Raw genomic sequence first — 17,856 nt, 5'->3', positions numbered from 1 at the left:
GGGGAGGGAGGACAGGAAGAGGCAGGGGGAGGGAGGACAGGAAGAGGCAGGGGGAGGGAGGACAGGAAGAGGCAGGGGGAGGGAGGACAGGAAGAGGCAGGGGGAGGGAGGACAGGAAGAGGCAGGGGGAGGGAGGACAGGAAGAGGCAGGGGGAGGGAGGACAGGAAGAGGCAGGGGGAGGGAGGACAGGAAGAGAAGAGGCAGGGGGAGGGAGGACAGGAAGAGGCAGGGGGAGGGAGGACAGGAAGAGGCAGGGGGAGGGAGGACAGGAAGAGGCAGAGGGGGAGGGAGGACAGGAAGAGGCAGGGGGAGGGAGGACAGGAAGAGGCAGGGGGAGGGAGGACAGGAAGAGGCAGGGGGAGGGAGGACAGGAAGAGGCAGGGGGAGGGAGGACAGGAAGAGGCAGGGGGAGGGAGGACAGGAAGAGACAGGGGGAGGGAGGACAGGAAGAGGCAGAGGGGAGGGAGGACAGGAAGAGGCAGGGGGAGGGAGGACAGGAAGAGGCAGGGGGCAGGGGAGGACAGGAAGAGGCAGGGGGAGGGAGGGAGGACAGGAAGAGGCAGGGGGAGGGAGGACAGGAAGAGGCAGGAAGGGCAGGGGGAGGGAGGACAGGAAGAGGCAGGGGGAGGGAGGACAGGAAGAGGCAGGGGGAGGGAGGACAGGAAGAGGCAGGGGGAGGGAGGACAGGAAGAGGCAGGGGGAGGGAGGACAGGAAGAGGCAGGGGGAGGGAGGACAGGAAGAGGCAGAGGGGGAGGGAGGACAGGAAGAGGCAGGGGGAGGGAGGACAGGAAGAGGCAGGGGGGAGGGAGGGAAGAGGCAGGGGGAAGAGGCAGGGGGCAGGGGGAGGAGGACAGGAAGAGGCAGGGGGAGGGAGGACAGGAAGAGGCAGGGGGAGGGAGGACAGGAAGAGGCAGGGGGAGGGAGGACAGGAAGAGGCAGGGGGAGGGAGGACAGGAAGAGGCAGGGGGAAGGAGGACAGGAAGAGGCAGGGGGAGGGAGGACAGGAAGAGGCAGGGGGAGGGAGGACAGGAAGAGGCAGGGGGAGGGAGGACAGGAAGAGGCAGGGGGAGGGAGGACAGGAAGAGGCAGGGGGAGGGAGGACAGGAAGAGGCAGAGGGGGAGGGAGGACAGGAAGAGGCAGGGGGAGGGAGGACAGGAAGAGGCAGGGGGAGGGAGGACAGGAAGAGGCAGGGGGGGAGGGAGGACAGGAAGAGGCAGGGGGGGGAGGGAGGACAGGAAGAGGCAGGGGGAGGGAGGACAGGAAGAGGCAGGGGGAGGGAGGACAGGAAGAGGCAGGGGGAGGTAGGACAGGAAGAGGCAGGGGGAAGGAGGACAGGAAGAGGCAGGGGGGGAGGGAGGACAGGAAGAGGCAGGGGGGAGGGAGGACAGGAAGAGGCAGGGGGAGGGAGGACAGGAAGAGGAAGAGGGGGGGGAGGGAGGACAGGAAGAGGCAGGGGGGAGGGAGGACAGGAAGAGGCAGGGGGCAGGGGGAGGGAGGACAGGAAGAGGCAGGGGGAAGGAGGACAGGAAGAGGACAGGAAGAGGGGAGGGAGGACAGGAAGAGGCAGGGGGAGGGAGGACAGGAAGAGGCAGGGGGAGGGAGGACAGGAAGAGGCAGGGGGAGGGAGGACAGGAAGAGGCAGGGGGGAGGGAGGACAGGAAGAGGTAGAGGGGGAGGGAGGAGAGAGAGCGAGATAAAGAGCTGCAAGGAAAGTAAAAAACAGCCACCACCTGCACAACGCTCACTTGAGGTTCTAAACCTCATTAGAAAATGAGGAAGAGGGGAAGCTCCAACTATTTATTATATAACACAGAAGCAATACTCAGCAACTCAATAGGGAAATGTTATGAGAAAGCAATTGTGACCAAGATCAAAGTTACTGCACGTGCTACAGGGGTAAAGTCTTTCACCGTGGGCAGAACGGTCATATCCTCCAATTAAAAGACACCATGATAACCATAAGAAACCAGGAGTGTTTACTGTCTAATAATGGACATCCCAGGAGATCATGCACACACACACACACACACACACACACACACACACACACACACACACACACACACACACACACACAAATAACTATCACCCCTGGGCCAGGAGTAATTATACTAAGGTCACACTAATTAATATTTCACACTCTCTCTGTGTGGGTCTCCTTCTCTATTTCACACATAGTCAGACACTCCCAAACATTTGCACAAGCATGCAAAAACGCACACACACTTACATAACAGAATACAAACAAACTCTCTGCATCCCAAATTATACTCTATTCACAAGTGCACAAAGTTTGACCACAGACCATGGGAAAGTAGTGCACTATGTAGGGACTATGGTGACATTTGGGACACATCCACTCCCATGGACTAAGACTGTGGTGATGATCTCAACTCTGCTGACCCCACTGGAGAGATGAAGGGATTGACGTCACATCAGATTCAATAACCCAAAGGGAAGAAGTTTTGAGTTGGGGATGGGGGGGGCATACAGTTGGCATACCGCTGAGAAGACAAGTTTTTAATTTCCACACATGGAGATAAAAAAAAATTGTAGGGTCCTTTTATAAACACATTTCATGCAGTTATACTTATTTCACATGATAGAAGACATCAGAAGAATATCTTCTAATACCACACAAATGGCCAAATGCAGGCTACTACTGTGCAACTCGCTATTCAGGTAGGATGCCATTTTTTAAACTTTATTTATTCCTTTTTTTGTATTTATAATACTTTGTTTCATCATTATTATTATTGTATATCATTGTTATTATTGTAGGCCTATTTATTAATCTAAGGCAATTCTTTAAATATGCAAATCTGTAACGAGTGCGCTGAGAGTCGGGAAGCAAGTTCAGGGAGTGAGTGTTTTAATAAATAAAATGAACACGAAACACAAACAACGCACCAACATGAACACAGAGTCAATAACACCTGAGGAGAGAACCAAGTGGAGTGACAGATATAGGGAAGATAATCAAGGAGGTGATGGAGTCTAGTCGAGTGTCATGAGGCGAAGGGGCGCGAGACGATGGTGACAGGTGTGCGGGATAATCAGCAGCCTGATGACCTAGAGGCCGGAGAGGGAGTAGACGTGACAAAAACGGATTTTGTTTAATTCTGTTCAGACTTTTTTGTTGGCTAAATTAAGTTCGATCTGTCTTTTTAATTGTGTGCTCTGTATTTAGTTTAAGATAGGCTGTTTGTAAAATAAATATAATTAGCCTATTGCTACTTGTTTATTAGGGTGGCAGGTAGCCTAGCGGTTAGAGTGTGGGAACAGTAACTGAAAGGTCGCTGGTTTGATAACCTAAGCTGACAAGGTAAAACATCTGTTGATGTGCCCTTGAGCAAGGCACTTTACCCCAATTTGCTCCAGGTGTGCCATACTACTTTGGCTGACCCTGTAAAACAACACATTTCACTGCACCAATCTGGTGTGTGACAATAAAACCTTATTTTAATATTTTGGGGGGAGGAACTGTAGGCACTAGCCTTTCTTGGTAATTGCTGTTATATAGCCTGTTAAAAACTTTTGTTAAGGCTTAAACCAGTTCGCAAATGTTTTGTTTTATTCTGTTGAGCCATTTTCTAGGGCCAAATTAAATTCAAACTGTAATGTTATGTTTGCAGCGATATAATATCCTGCTCGTATTTTCCCCTATAAACAATGGCTTGACTTACTTTTGATACTACCCCAAAAAGTTTAGAAACTATTGAGAAGGTTTGGTGTGGTGTGGCTATTAGCCTATTATGCTGCAGACCTATGATATGAAGGCAGTGCACACCGGCGCTCCACCTGACTCCAGACAGTTGAACTTGAGGCGAGGAAGAATGTTTAAGGCCTACCAGAGATACTCCTAGAATCTAACAATATAATGATTATCTTTATAAAAAATATTCGGATTGAAAAATGTAAAATGAGTCTTCTTCTGAACGCCTATATCTGTATAGCAGACGCAGTAGCCTTTCTGATGAAGTTAAAGAAATGCATCTTGGTGTCGTAGCATACCGCCAGCATTTCTCTGTCTCTCTCTCTGGGGCATACACTTCTCTTCCTTCATATTTCTTTTTTTAATATTAATATCATGCAGTGGACACCTAAGCCTATAGGTCTATGCATGCAATGCCCTTAATCCTTTAGTGCTCAAATCTCTGACAGCTGAACCGTGAGGTGGACATTTATTGTTTTAGGATAGTAAAAAACAACACAAAAAAAGGCAAAAAAGTTTTGCATATTGTCACGGATACCTCCGGAAATGTCAAATTACGCACACCTGGTTCCTATTTCCCACTGATTGATTTGTATAAATGTGCTCTTTGTTTCTCCATTGGACTGTCGATTGATGTTACAATGTCCGTTGGTCGTGTGAGTACCTGTGCTGTGTTTTCGGGTCTCACCCCATGTATGTATTTGAGGTACTCCTTGCTCTTTTGTTTGGGTTTAACCCTGTATTTTGTATATGTGTTTGTTTGGTCTTCGTCCCCGTGCCATTACATGGCACGCTTTGATTTCTGTGAATAAAAAACCCTAATACGCATTCCTGCACCTGTCTCCCGACTCTTTATACCAATGTGACACATATGATACACATCCAAACACAATGAAAAGTGTTTTTGTAATTTGTTATAGTCTGTTTTTAAGGACATGTAAATGTGGCTCATTTAACCTATATCCCTCGTTTATTGACGACCCTGGCTGCGTGGGTGGACACCCCAATGGGTTACGCACCCAGTGCATTATGGATGGCCAGTAAATTTCTCAAATGTCCGATAAACTAAAAAAATCTTCCCGGTCACTTGTCAGGCACCATATTTTCAGTCAAAGTTTAACAATCAAAGTGCTAAGGTTCGAGGTTCCAAAATCCTTCTATGGATTATATCTATGGCCACACTGTGTTGGAGTGCGTGTTTCCCAAATTGCTGCCTTCCCGACTCGACTGTAAGTGCTTGTGATAAAACTTACTCCACAGATTGTTTTGGAGAAGCGATCCTCTGTGGCTAAATGATGCTCTCTGGTGTAGTATTTTGAATTATTTGATTTATGTCTCTTCAGACAGGACAAATATCATTTTGGGGGAAATTGTTTTGTATAGCCTAATTTTTGCTAAATGATTTCAATGTATCCCCCAGAACCTTTACTTCCTGTGGCTATGCCTGAAGGCCTGCAACTCACACTGTTCATCTTCCCATTAGTGGATGCAGAGGGAATGGAGTATGGGACAGCTGTTTGGGCTACACCGCTGTGCTGCTGGAAGAAGAGATGGGCTAGTTTGTGCTGTTGTTACTGTGGTTCAGAAGCATAGTTTATCATCCTTTAAGTCAGGCCATTCTACTGAACATCACAGCCCTAGACATCAGAGCGCGAGGACCGGACAGTCACAGGGGCAATGTTGAGATAGTAAATTTTCTTCCAACAGACAAACTAAGCGGCCACAAAAACCTAGTCTCTAAACCTAGCCCCTTTGCCCTGCCCTCCCTCCTCCTCCATCTCTCTAGCTCGCTACCTCCATCTTCCTCCATCTCTCTAGCTCGCTACCTCCATCTTCCTCCATCTCTCTAGCTCGCTACCTCTATCGTCCTCCATCTCTCTTTACCTCCCTGATAACAGATGGTGAACCAGTGTGTGTGTTCCACTGTTTCCCTTTTAGAGCGAAACATGCTGAGTCGGGGTCGCTCTCTCTCTCTCTCTCTTTCCCATGCTCTCTTCTCAATCTCCCTCCCTTCATCTCTATATCCCGCCTCCCTCTGTCTCTCTCTCTCTCTTTGATCTGAAACATATTTAGATGGCTGAGGGTGACCTAAACATGGATGATGTAAATATTGTGTATATTAGTGGGTTGTTGTTGACAGATGACAGGCCTCACCAGTGGCCTGAGAATGAGCTGAATGGTGTGAGTTGGGTAAGTGTTTGAGGACAAGGTCAGGGCAGAGAAGAAACCAACACAGGATAACCTAAAATAAATCACAACTCCATATTACTGTAAATATGGCACTTGAATCGAAGAACAGTAGCTATTCCTTTAACAACCAAGCTAAGTATACTACATGTATTGAATGTGGTACTTAAATTGAAGAACAACAGCTATTAGCTTAAAATCTAAACTAGAGAGCTAATGTGTCACAAGCACTGCCATTAACAGGGGAGAATCTGCAAACTGTCCTACATTTGCAATTCATCAGTATGCTTAACACCCACATAAATACCTAATATGTGTTTCTATCAATAGGGGATTTGGTCTAGTCAAGAGTCTGAATCAATCTGATGAGGGACTGAGAACCAATTAATGAGAACAAATAAATGAAGATGAAGTCAAAAGGAGGGAATTAAGTTGTAGTCCAGCGCAAAATGAGAAATTATGTGGTATGATCATATGATTTGGTGATGTTATTATGGCTTCAAAACAATATTGCTAGAAAAGGTCATATGGTAGTATGCAATAGTATTTTTACAGGAATCTGTCTATAATATGCCTAGTACCTGAACATATTAGACCAAATATTATTATCTGTGTGTGGAAGTAAAACTGAAAAGAGGCTTAGATTGTTTGCCACAGGAGTGTGTTTCCAGACTTTCACTTTAGCCTGACCTCTAGCTAGAGATTCATGGCCAATAAGGCCTGACCTCTAGCTAGAGATTCATGGCCAATAAGGCCTGACCTCTAGCTAGAGATTCATGGCCAATAAGGCCTGACCTCTCACTCAGAAACGAACCTAAAGGAAAGTGCATGACTGAGCAGACGTGGGCGTCAAGCTATATTTTTATGATTTTGAAGGACAAAGGCACTGAGCAGAGCATAATCATTTCATATGGTTTCTCCACATACACACATGCGAGCACACGCGCACGCGCACACACACACACACACACACACACACACACACACACACACACACACACACACACACACACACACACACACACACACACACACACACACACACACACACACACACACACACACACACACACACACTCTTCCTCTGCACATTACACATCCCACTCCTACACATAAAGCATAAAGAAATCCCTCCTTCACACAGATCTCACAACCCCGGTAACAAAATCAGCACACTCATAAAATGGAACTCCCACAGAAAGAGGAACACACACAAACACGCAAGTCACTGCATTGACCAGAACACACAATGCACTGACTATACATTGCACTGGCTGAACTAAAACTCAGGTAGAAGGTTTACTGCAACGGTCAGCCTGTGTAAAATGAAACCCTGACCCCCTGAGAACACACAGGATCCACAAAGCAAAGCTCCAAGCAGCTTCATCAATATGTAGTCATCCTCTAGTCCTCGGTATGTCAGACACTCACCCCTTGAACACAGCTACACCTATTTGAGACAGTGTGGTTCCAGTGAGCACATCACTTCCCTTCAAACTAATGTGATCTGGATGCAAATAGCCCTTCACTTTTACTCAGTGGTGATGTCACTCACTGAGGAATACAGAGGAGTTATATAACTGTAGCAGAGCTGTTTGTTTGTCTGATCACAATTAAATGAACAGTATGCCAACTCCTTTTAAGCCAGATTAAGTAAGATCTGCCACAGGGGGCATATTGGGCATGAATAATTTGGGCATGTTGGTAACATCCAGCTGATGCTCAGAGACTACCATCAAGGAAACAGTGACAATTAGTGACAATGTTTTCCTCAGTCAGGGAATAAAATCATAACACCATATCCATCAAGCAACCCATGCTTCAGTGGGTTGTGGAAAGAATGCACTGGGGGGAAACATGGGAATTATACAAAAGAGAAACAGAAACAGAACCCACTTTCTGCGGATGGTGGAGCTGTTGGTGTCACAGCTGTCTGTGTGGTCCAGTCTCTCCTGCTGCTCCCGCTCGGCTGGGTTCGAGCCACAGGACATGCCCCGGGTCAGCCTAGTGTGGGCACGTCTCTCCCGGCTCGGCCCCGCAGGGGGTACCACCACAGGGGGTGGGGCGGTGACGGGGCTGGGGGTGCTGCCACTACCTCCACTACTGCTGCCAGGGTGGATGGGCAGGGAGAGGGGCTGCTCTGCTCTGTGGTTGGTGTTGCTGTGGTTCTGTTCGGGGAGCTCCGGGGCTCGTGGAGGAGTGGGTTTCTCCAGTCTCAGGTCCTGGTTCTCCTGGCTGACTCGGTCCAGCTGACCTTCCAGCTCCTCGATGCGCCGCCGCTGGGTCTCCATGAGCTTGGCCTGGCTCTCGATGATGTTGTTGAGCTCCAGGAGGTACTCCACGGCCCGGTTGGGGCTCTCTGGACTGGTCTCCATGATGGGAGGCCTTGCTACAAGGAGGCTCCAGGGTAACACCACCTCCGCCGTTACGACCCTGGAGCTCCAGATCCCACCCCCCCCACCAGCCCTGATGAGTGGGGGGGAGAGGGGAGGACGGACAGGGGGACTGGAGGAAAATTAACTTGGGGATTGTTTTTGTCCCTTTCCACTTTACGCAAAAAAGCCTTTCAGAGATTCAGAGACGGCAAGGGACACAACAGTGTGTCGACAGTTTCTCGAACGATTACATATCACAGTATCTCAAAGCAAGATGGGGTTGGTTGCAATTGTTCTACGTCCACAAAAGATGGCTTCACCAAGGGAACAGTGCAAAGGCGAAAACAAAGTAAGGGGTACAACTGAGTGTGGTTAGCTGAAGGTTTAGTGTCTTTAGGTTCAGCATCTTGAAGGATGACGGAAGATGGAAATCCAGGACCTTGGGCATCAGGTGTCATTCCAAATGATCAACCAAAATCAAACAATAAAAAAGAGAGATGGATCAAGGCAGAGAAAAAAGAGACAGAGAGGTATAGTTGAAATCTGAAACAATAAATGCACATTAGCCATCTTGGTAATTCAATATTCCCCTCTCCTGTGGAGAGGCAGACAGAGGGGGTTACTGTGTAATACAAGATCAGTGAAATAAAAAATAATACACACCAGTGACTCTTGTCATAGAGCCCAGTGTTCTCCTTGTCAACTTCAGTCAAGATGTGTTATCATTTCAACAGCCAATTTGTCTGAAAACAGGTCGATTCTCCCCAAAATTATTAATGATCACAAAAAGTTTTCTGTCTCCCCCGATGAAAAGGGGAGGGAAAACGGGGTCAGGGAAATTGGCTTGTTATGTTTTCCCACTAATAAGCAGTTTTGTCAAAGATTATATAATAGAAAACATTCCATGTTCCCTCCCACATAGACTATCCCTGCAGTCTCTACCTCATCCTCCTCACCCCATAACTAGATGTGTCTTTGGAAAAGCCAAAATGAAGACGTTGGAAGACTGATTCATTTCATAGTTAGAGGTCCAAGTATTCACCCCTGCCCTGTACAGACCACATCTAAAAGCCCGAGGATGGTTTAGGCTATAGATTTTGCCCGAGTGTCCCTCGTAGATCACCGCACCGTGTAGCTTCACCTCACGCGTCCATGACGAAGAGTTGCCTACTCGAACTCGAGTCTTTCAAAAATCTTTAGACAGTTAAATTTCTCTGTAAAATATTCCACACGTCTTCAATACACATACTTGATATGTATAAGGAGTTTCCACTTGCCTGTGTTCTGTTCCCGACCAATAAAACAATCCGCTGCGCACGTTCTAAAATCCCATGTGATACAAATAAATAAAGTGCATTTATCAAACTATTTTCAATGTTTCACCCATCTGTAATCCACTATGGTAACAGTCGCAGTAACTTCACACCAGTGGTGGTAGAGATATGCGAAGAGATGGACTCCTGGCAAATCTGTGAACTGTAGGCTATGAGCGCGCGTGGGTCTCAGGGGCGCTCTTGTGCCGACGCGCAATGTTTGATGCACATTATAGGCGATTGACAAATGTAGGGTAGAGCATCGGCACCTTAAAATGGGCATGTTTCTAAAACATTTTGATTGAAATATGGTCTGCAATGGTCAATTTAACGAAATCGTTATGTGCATATAATATGCATTCATCAATGGCTTTAATTCCAATGGTTGAACTGTTTTTCTTATTGGTTTTGAGGCATTATGGCAATTATGGCAGATTACTGGTTTGATGTAAATTCTATTCTTTGTAAACATTCCCCAAAATCTCCACAGTGAAGGGAAGTTAAAGTCATTTCCTAAAGTCGATTCATTTCGCACATGACTCAGCTGGAGAAAATCCAGAGGGCGCTGGCTTTCTGCGCTATCAATAACTTTAATTGCAAACCGCTATGCTGAGCAGAACCTAGTCATTACCAGCATAGGCCTACAGTAATATGTTACTATTGGTAATAGGCTTTTGCATCCTCTCATGGCTCCCTATGTGCGTTTTCTTCAGAGTAAGCCTAATGACACTTCACTACTTCAATGATGCGTCAGAATATAGACAAAATAGCCCACTAAAGGGCCTCTGTGCCACAATATTTTTAGTAATACAGGATTAAATAACTGCCATTTTCCGGTACAAAGTTTGTAAAGGTCTTTGTGTAATTGCTCATGTCACAATAACTGTGTGTGTATGTGTATGTGGGAGAAAGACAGATGGAGAGAGAGAGAGAGAGAGAGAGAGAGAGAGAGAGAAAGAGTGTATGTATGCATGTGGGCGTGATTGTGTTAAAGGTGAGGCAATTTGTTGTACACTAATAGTAAAAAGCCTGATATTAGATAAGAGAGTACACGGAGAGATGTGGAATCCCTGCTCTTCCACAGAGCCTGGTAAATCATTCATGTGTTACTAAAAGATCAGCCATTTGCCCTCTCCTGATACTCATACATCTGCCACATACACACACACACACACCCTGTGTGCCCGGTTCATCCTCTCCCTCTCATACATTCTCTTTCCAGGCGCATCTAAACATTCCCATACATACTCCATCTCCATCTGCCATGCTAACACTGAAGCTATTCAGACACCACCTCTCTCCCCCTTTCACTCCTGCTGTACATCTCTCATTCCAATTTCTCTCCTTTATTCACTCCCATATACTGTCTCTCTCTGCCATCTTCCTTTCCAGCTCTCTTCTGCTACTTGTTTTTATCTCTCGTTTGTTTGCAAGCCTCTGTGAGTCCCAACTCTGACTCAGTGGTGATTTTGGAGATGATGATTTGATGGCTGTCAACATCAGTACAGGGTAGAGGAGAAGAGGGTCCTTATGTGCTCTGAAGCACTGCCCTCCAGTGATACCAAAGATAAGATGGATGAAAACACACGCACGCACACACACGTACACACACGCACGTACACACATGTACACACACGTACACATTTTTTTTAGATGCATTTCCACCCTCACCCTCCGCACTGTACCACATTTTACTGCCATCTACTGCTTTAAGTAGAAAACATCTCCTCAATGAACCTCATCTCACACAAGTATTGTCAAAATAGATGAGAAAATGATGTAACGTAATATAAATATTTTATTAGCAGTTTATTTTAAGTTTGTTAACAATTTATTGGCTATTATCTTCTTTAGGAAAATGAAAAAATGAAGCAATTGAAAAACAAGTTACAACAGTAACAACAAGTCTCAATAAAAAAAAATGAAGCAATTGAAAAACAAGTTACAACAGTAACAACAACAGTCTCAATAAAAAAATGGAGCTTAACTGGACTGGTTCGGTAGTCATGTGCTGATGTGTAATAATTGATTCATATTCTGGTTAACACTGGAGACGTGCTGTGACAGTTGTGATGTGACACCTCTGCTTTTTTCCCATTGGCATGAGAAAAAGAATGTAAAAACTGTATCTAAAATTAGACAACATCATAATTTATACATACTCAGTTGCTTCCCTCACACCACTGTTTTGGTGGGTCAGATAATTGAATACATACAGCGTCATCTCCAAATGTCTTGAATAGAATGTCAATTGAAAGCAATATGTGTCTTCCTGTATTTAGTTTTCAGACCTTTAACTTAATATATATTGGTTTATCGATTATATATCTCAATACCTGGGGATTTAAAAAATACATCTGTACAAAAATATCATATTTGGGCCCTAACTCCCATAACTGGCTTACAACTGTCTGCCAATTGTTTGGCAAAGCAATGACAGATTGATTTAATATATTGTCCTTTATTTATTCAGATAACTCAATGTCAGGAGTCGTTGGCTGTTTTTTTACTGAAGATCAATAGACAGGAAAAATACGTAGATGTTTGATCATTTTAGTCATGACAGGGGACTATAACGACACACCCACTACTCGTTCATTATCCAAATGCCACATACACAGTATGAGCCAGCTTAATGGTTCAGTATGGGTTTGGTTACCAAGGCAACTGCAAGTTAAGAGTAGTGGTGAACGACTCCGGGATTTTGGGAGTTGAATCCGACTCCGACTCCTGCTATCAGAGCGGTTGGAGTCGACTCTTTCTCGACTCCCGACTTCAATTTGACAAAACACTTCAAAATGAGCTCAAATTAGCTACAGCTGCATTGTCAGAGTGTGTGCGCTGGACTGGGTGATTTATTAGCAATGCATATGGAGCCATTTGACACTATCTAATTACCAAAATATTCTAGGCTTAACCAGTAGCCAACATCAGCCTAGTTCCCACGGCACATCTTTCTGAACGACTCTATGATGTTTTGAAGCATCCGGCTGCAGATGATGTGCGCTGACGCCGTTCGGTCTGTGAAAACTAGCTCTGGTCCAGGGAGTAGTGTTAACCACGGTTGCTTGTGCAGCTAGCTAGTATGTTTTTATTTATTGAACCTTTATTTAACTAGGCAAGTCAGTTAAGAATAAATTCTTATTTACAATGACGGCCTACCGAAAGGAAAAAGACATCCTGCGGGGGCTGGGATTAAAAATACAAAATCAAATAAAAATATAGGACAAAACACACCATCACAACAAGAGAGACACCACGCACACTGTTGGGTGTGTACCCATGCTATTGGTGGCGGTAACATTTACAATCCTATCTGGCGCCCTTCGACCTCCTGTCTCATCTCGTATGTCTCACAGCGTCAGTGAGGTGATAAGGTATCTGCTGGAGTCAGACCCTGTTGGGATTTTAAGAGTCGACTCTGACTCTCTGTGGTCAAGGAATCAACTCTTTTGGAGTCAACTCCCCACCACTACTGTAGAATGGATAGTGGCTCTGTTCTTACTTCCAGGAAATGACACTTTGACAATATAAATATGTATGCATGCTGTATGACTTTGGTAAGATTTGTTTGATAGAAGGGTTCACCCTGATACTTAACCAATATCACAACATTCATTTCAATAAACATGAAATCACAAGTCTATAATATTGATTAAAATGTTGTCAGTAGCCTTTATCTTTTATATGTATTATTATATTTCACAGTACCAACAATGCGAATCAGGGCTCCATTAAATATTGTATATACAATAGCATTGAGATATGTATTTAATACAAATATTTAGTATACAGATTGCACAAAGTCACGGTCCTCTGAAAGTCATCACAATCAAATGAACACACAGAACAGCATCTATGTCAGAACAGTTGGATGGACAGTAGAAGGAGTCGCAGGTACCATACAATACCACCCCTTCCCTTCACATTCCCTGGGCAAAGTGTAGCCTGGGTGTGTTGCATATTATTGCTCAGTATCATGAGGTATTATGCTGTCTCTCTATCTACAGTGGAAGGGAACTGAAACTCCAATACTTAAGTACACTGGCACGTGTCACTACAGAGAGAACGACCATGCCAGTTCCTAACAACTGCAGGAGGACAATTCTATTGCAACTCCTGAAGGAGAGCAGAGAAAGGTGCTGTATTCATAAGGTGGACTAGGGGATTTCCCCAGAGGAGAGGAGAGAAACTGATTTCTGTTCCACTGGAACATCTTCAAATATTTACAAGTGGACATTGTCAACAGTAACATCAGTCAGAAACCAGCTGTCAAAAGGCACAAAGAATATTACTAAATAATATGACATATCAAAAGCGTCACAATAAAACCAACTGTGTTGAGTATAGTTTAAAAAGAGGGGATACAGTTTGGTACTCTTCTTGATCATGAACCCTTGATTTGATAACCGTTTCCTCAAACAGCATGTATAATTTTGCTTTGCTATCTATATTCCCGATTCTTCCATGACTCCTCTTCCCCTCCCTCTTTTTCTCAGTTCTCCTGCAAGCCTGTTCTCCTGTATGACCTCAGTGATCCTCTGTTGGCTGGGTTTGAGCCAGGGGCCTGGGAGCAGCAGGGCCGGGGTCCCCAGAACAGACCCCTCTGTGAGGGCCAGCGAGAGGCCAGAGACACTGGCAGCATACACACTGCCATCTGAGTGGCTGGTTACTGACTCTGCATGCTCCAGCTCAGAGGAGGGAGTTAGGAAGGAGAAGGGATCTCTCTGTAGTGGAGAGGCCACATGAGACTCCAAGGAGAGCAGGTTGTTCAGGGACTGAGACCTTTCTCTTTCCTCATCATTTATCCTCTTCCTCTCCCACTTTATCTCCCTCAACCTCCCATCCTCTCTCTCCCACTCTCTGTCCCTCAATCTCTCACTCTCCAACTCCCTTTCTCTTTCCATGTCCCATTCTCTCCTTTTCCTCTCCCTCTCTTCCACATCCTCTTCCTCCCAGTCTTGCTTGGGCCTGGGCAGCCTTTTGTTAGTAATAGGGAGATAAGCATCTACCTCCTCTACATCTTCTTCCTCCATATCCTTCTTCTCCTCTCTTTCCTTCACCTCCTCCTCTTCCTCTGTTTTCCCACTGTTCTCCCTCTTCCTGACCCTCTCATCACTCCTGCTTTTCCTTTTTCTCTCTCTCCTCCTCTCTCTCTCCCTCCCTCTCTCATCCCCCCTCTCTGCCTCTATGTGTATGTTATCGTTGTTACGTTTCCTCAGGGCATCTCTGGGTAAACTGTGAGAGCCTCCCTTGTTCCTGTTCTTCCTCCTCCTATCCCTCCCTCTCACCTGAGTCCTCTCTCTCAGGCCGCTGCCTCCTGTCTCACTGTCCTCCTCCTCCTGTCTCTCAGGACCAGGGTCTGAATCAGGGCTGTGTCTCACTTCCCCTGCTCCTTCCTCTCCCTCTGAGCTGCTGCTTCTGCCTCTCCCTGACCTGCTTCCTTTCTTCTTCTTTTCTCTCCCTTTCGAAGACCTCCCCCGCTTCTTCACCTTGGACCTGTAGCTGCGGCTCGTCCGGCGGGCCAGGTCTACTGCAGCCACACTCTGCTCCTCGGGGTGCTGCAGTGGGAGGAAGGGGGAGGTGACTCTGCGCTCACGGCCTGATGAACACACAGGGAGGAACCCAGGAAGCAGGGAAGAGAGAGAACACATTGAATAGGTGGAGAAGAGAATAAGGAGAGTTAGAGAAGCAGATGATGTTACATAACCACTGTAAAGGAACTCCAGAGTTCACAGGGAATCCTTGTAAGAATCTGTAGCTGTATGTGTGCAGGTTGTGTTGTCTCAACAGCTGCTACTTCCCTGACCTCCAGGTAAACCCTGCATTATAACCATTACAGTATATCAACATTGTGTGCTCTCGTGCAAATGTCTCTTGCATTGTTGAAGCGTAGAGATCACTAGCTCTCTTTTGCATTGAGCAACACTTAGAAGATTCTAGTGGCAAGGTTGGACACAAATCAATTCAACCAAGGGATATTGTTCTCATTGACTTAACTGGCATTTTTTTGGGGTTAAAACTAAGGCTTGAGTCATTAGTTATACCCCTGTCTCAACATTTCAGCATGTGGATGATCATGGTCTCACAATGACAGTGACACAAGGTATTTTCAACAACGAGAACAATAGAGACAACATTAAAGACAACAGTAAAGACAACAGTAGAGACAAGATAGGGATTGAGGAGGAGAGGAATGTAAGGAGACAAGTAAATGGAGGACTAACAGGAACGATTACCAACCGCGTGTTCTCTGTCCGGCCGATGACATAGAAGCAAGGCTCGCCTAGCTTGGAGTTGGTCATACATAGAGACAGACTGGACAGCTCCACTGACAGGGAGAGAAGAGGAACGGAGGAAGAGCAAAGAAGAAGAGAAAGTTGTAGAATAAAATAAAACAGGGAAAGAAGACAGGAAATAAAGAGAGAGCAAAGGAAAACGTGGTGGGGAGGTAAGAGGGAAGGTAAGAGTGAGAGATGGAGGGTTCAAAGAAGGAATCACAAGAAAAGGAGAGAAATAATAAAAGGAAGGAAAGCCCCAAAAAGAGAAAAAAGAAAAGCATTGTTAGTAATTTAGAAAAAGGGAAAGAGGTTATACACCCAAGACACCCAAGAGAGATATATTACAGCCAAGAGAGATATAATACACCCAGAGAGATATAATACACCCAGAGAGATATAATACAGCCAAGAGAGATATAATACACCCAGAGAGATATAATACAGCCAGAGAGATATAATACACCCAGAGAGATATAATACACCCAGAGAGATATAATACAACCAGAGAGATATAATACAGCCAGAGAGATATGATACAGCCAGAGTGATATAATACAGCCAGAGAGATATAATACAGCCAGAGAGATATAATACAGCCAAGAGAGATATAATATGGCCAGAGAGATAAACAACAGACATTTGACAGTTTGAGGAGGATTCTCTAGTGTTTATGCTCAGTTGAATGTCCTGATTCTCTCTAGTCTACCGCCACTTTATCCTCAGTCCTCATCCCACCTGCTCTGTTAAAATCAAGTGAAACTGAGTGACAGTTTGTGCTGTGGGAGGAGTGTCTCTGGGGTTTTACAGTGCTTCCAACTTCTATCCCCCCGGTCCTTTTCTGTGTCTTACCGTAATCGGGTACGTATCCGTTGCCTTTCTTTAGCACCAGGTGTATGCGGTGTCCTCCCCTGCGTATCTGCTCTACAGCCAAGCTGTGGGTCATCCCTGCTGTGCTGTCCCCATTGATCTCCACCAACTGATCGCTTACCTACAGCACAGTTACAGCTGAGGTAACTTACAGGGAAACATTAGACACGGCATTCTTTAAAGAGGTACCCTGGGTTGGTCCGACATTCTAAAACAATACGCTCACCTGTATTTTGTGGCTGCGTGAGGCAGGTCCTCCCTCCATCAGTCCCAGTACGTACAGACTCATGTTGTACTCATCCCCCCCCCGCAGACTGAACCCAAAACCTGTTGGGCCGCGGTCTAGATCCACACTGTAATACCTAGAGTCATGCTAAAGAAGAAACAGAGAGAGGGAGAGCGAGAGGTGCATATCAGTCTCCGGAGAAGAGAAAGATAAACAGACAGAGAAACGGTGAAAGCGAGTGTCTCTGTGGAAAGGAAGCACTGACCGAGGACATTATACACTCACTCAGACACACATAATGGATGGATGGCCCTCACCTTGGGTCGTGACCTGTGCCCTTTTCTGCTTCTGTAATTGGGGTCATAGTCTGCGGTCTCTGATAGGCTGGATGAGTCTGAGAGAGAGGAGGGGTGAGGTTAGCATGTCAATGAAGACAGAGAGTAAAAAGGTACTAGATGCATGTACACACAGAGAACACTGACATCTTAGTGACCCTGTGAACTAGAATGGGGAGGAGATTAGTTTATTTTCTTCTTAAATGTGAGTGTATAGGCTGTGTGTGTGTGTGTGTGTGTGTGTGTGTGTGTGTGTGTGTGTGTGTGTGTGTAATATGTGTGTGTATACAGGTGTGTTTCTTTGCACTCACATGTGCTAGGACGGGGGATGATGGTGAGGCGTAGGGTGTTTCCAGCTCGGCGCAGGATATGGGCGAGCTCCCGGTGGGGTAGGGTCACCACAGAACGCCCATCGACCGCCTCCAACCGGTCACCGGGTCGGATCTGACCGCTCCTCGCCGAAGGACTGCCCCGACGCACCGTCACGAACCGGTGAGGGAGGAGCGAGGTGGCTGGAGAGAGAGAGAGAGAGAGAGTGAAGTTCTACAGTTCCA

General features: G+C 45.9%; 2 protein-coding genes across 8 annotated transcripts in view; both read right to left on the bottom strand.

The window, feature by feature from the left end:
* LOC112247156 (IQ motif and SEC7 domain-containing protein 2) overlaps window positions 1–9,768 on the bottom strand; it is a 52,048-nt gene extending 42,280 nt beyond the window's left edge. The window contains exons 1-2 of one of the 3 annotated variants that reach the window (XM_024415852.2): window positions 8,944–9,768; window positions 7,802–8,719 (exon numbers count right to left, since the gene is read on the bottom strand). In XM_024415852.2, coding sequence (XP_024271620.2) covers window positions 7,802–8,280 — 479 coding nt within the window. In that variant the 5' untranslated portion in view covers window positions 8,281–8,719; window positions 8,944–9,768. Of the gene's footprint in view, window positions 1–7,801 lie in introns of all 3 variants that reach the window. The other 2 variants (XM_024415850.2, XM_024415855.2) reach the window with 2 other exon arrangements.
* A 1,605-nt stretch (window positions 9,769–11,373) lies between these two features.
* The window catches only part of LOC112221527 (membrane-associated guanylate kinase, WW and PDZ domain-containing protein 1), a 46,704-nt gene continuing 40,221 nt past the window's right edge, over window positions 11,374–17,856 (bottom strand). For 4 of the 5 annotated variants that reach the window (XM_042303824.1, XM_042303822.1, XM_042303821.1 and 1 more), the window contains exons 13-17: window positions 17,614–17,814; window positions 17,285–17,361; window positions 16,968–17,114; window positions 16,724–16,862; window positions 11,374–15,195 (exon numbers count right to left, since the gene is read on the bottom strand). In XM_042303824.1, coding sequence (XP_042159758.1) covers window positions 14,042–15,195; window positions 16,724–16,862; window positions 16,968–17,114; window positions 17,285–17,361; window positions 17,614–17,814 — 1,718 coding nt within the window. In that variant the 3' untranslated portion in view covers window positions 11,374–14,041. Of the gene's footprint in view, window positions 15,196–15,836; window positions 15,925–16,723; window positions 16,863–16,967; window positions 17,115–17,284; window positions 17,362–17,613; window positions 17,815–17,856 lie in introns of all 5 variants that reach the window. The other variant, XM_042303825.1, reaches the window with a different exon arrangement.

The sequence above is a fragment of the Oncorhynchus tshawytscha genome, linkage group LG22 (assembly GCF_018296145.1).
Source record: "Oncorhynchus tshawytscha isolate Ot180627B linkage group LG22, Otsh_v2.0, whole genome shotgun sequence".
NCBI lineage: Eukaryota > Metazoa > Chordata > Actinopteri > Salmoniformes > Salmonidae > Oncorhynchus > Oncorhynchus tshawytscha.
The sequence above is the reverse complement of the archived record's forward strand: the minus strand, read 5'-3'. Positions and strand labels throughout refer to the sequence as shown.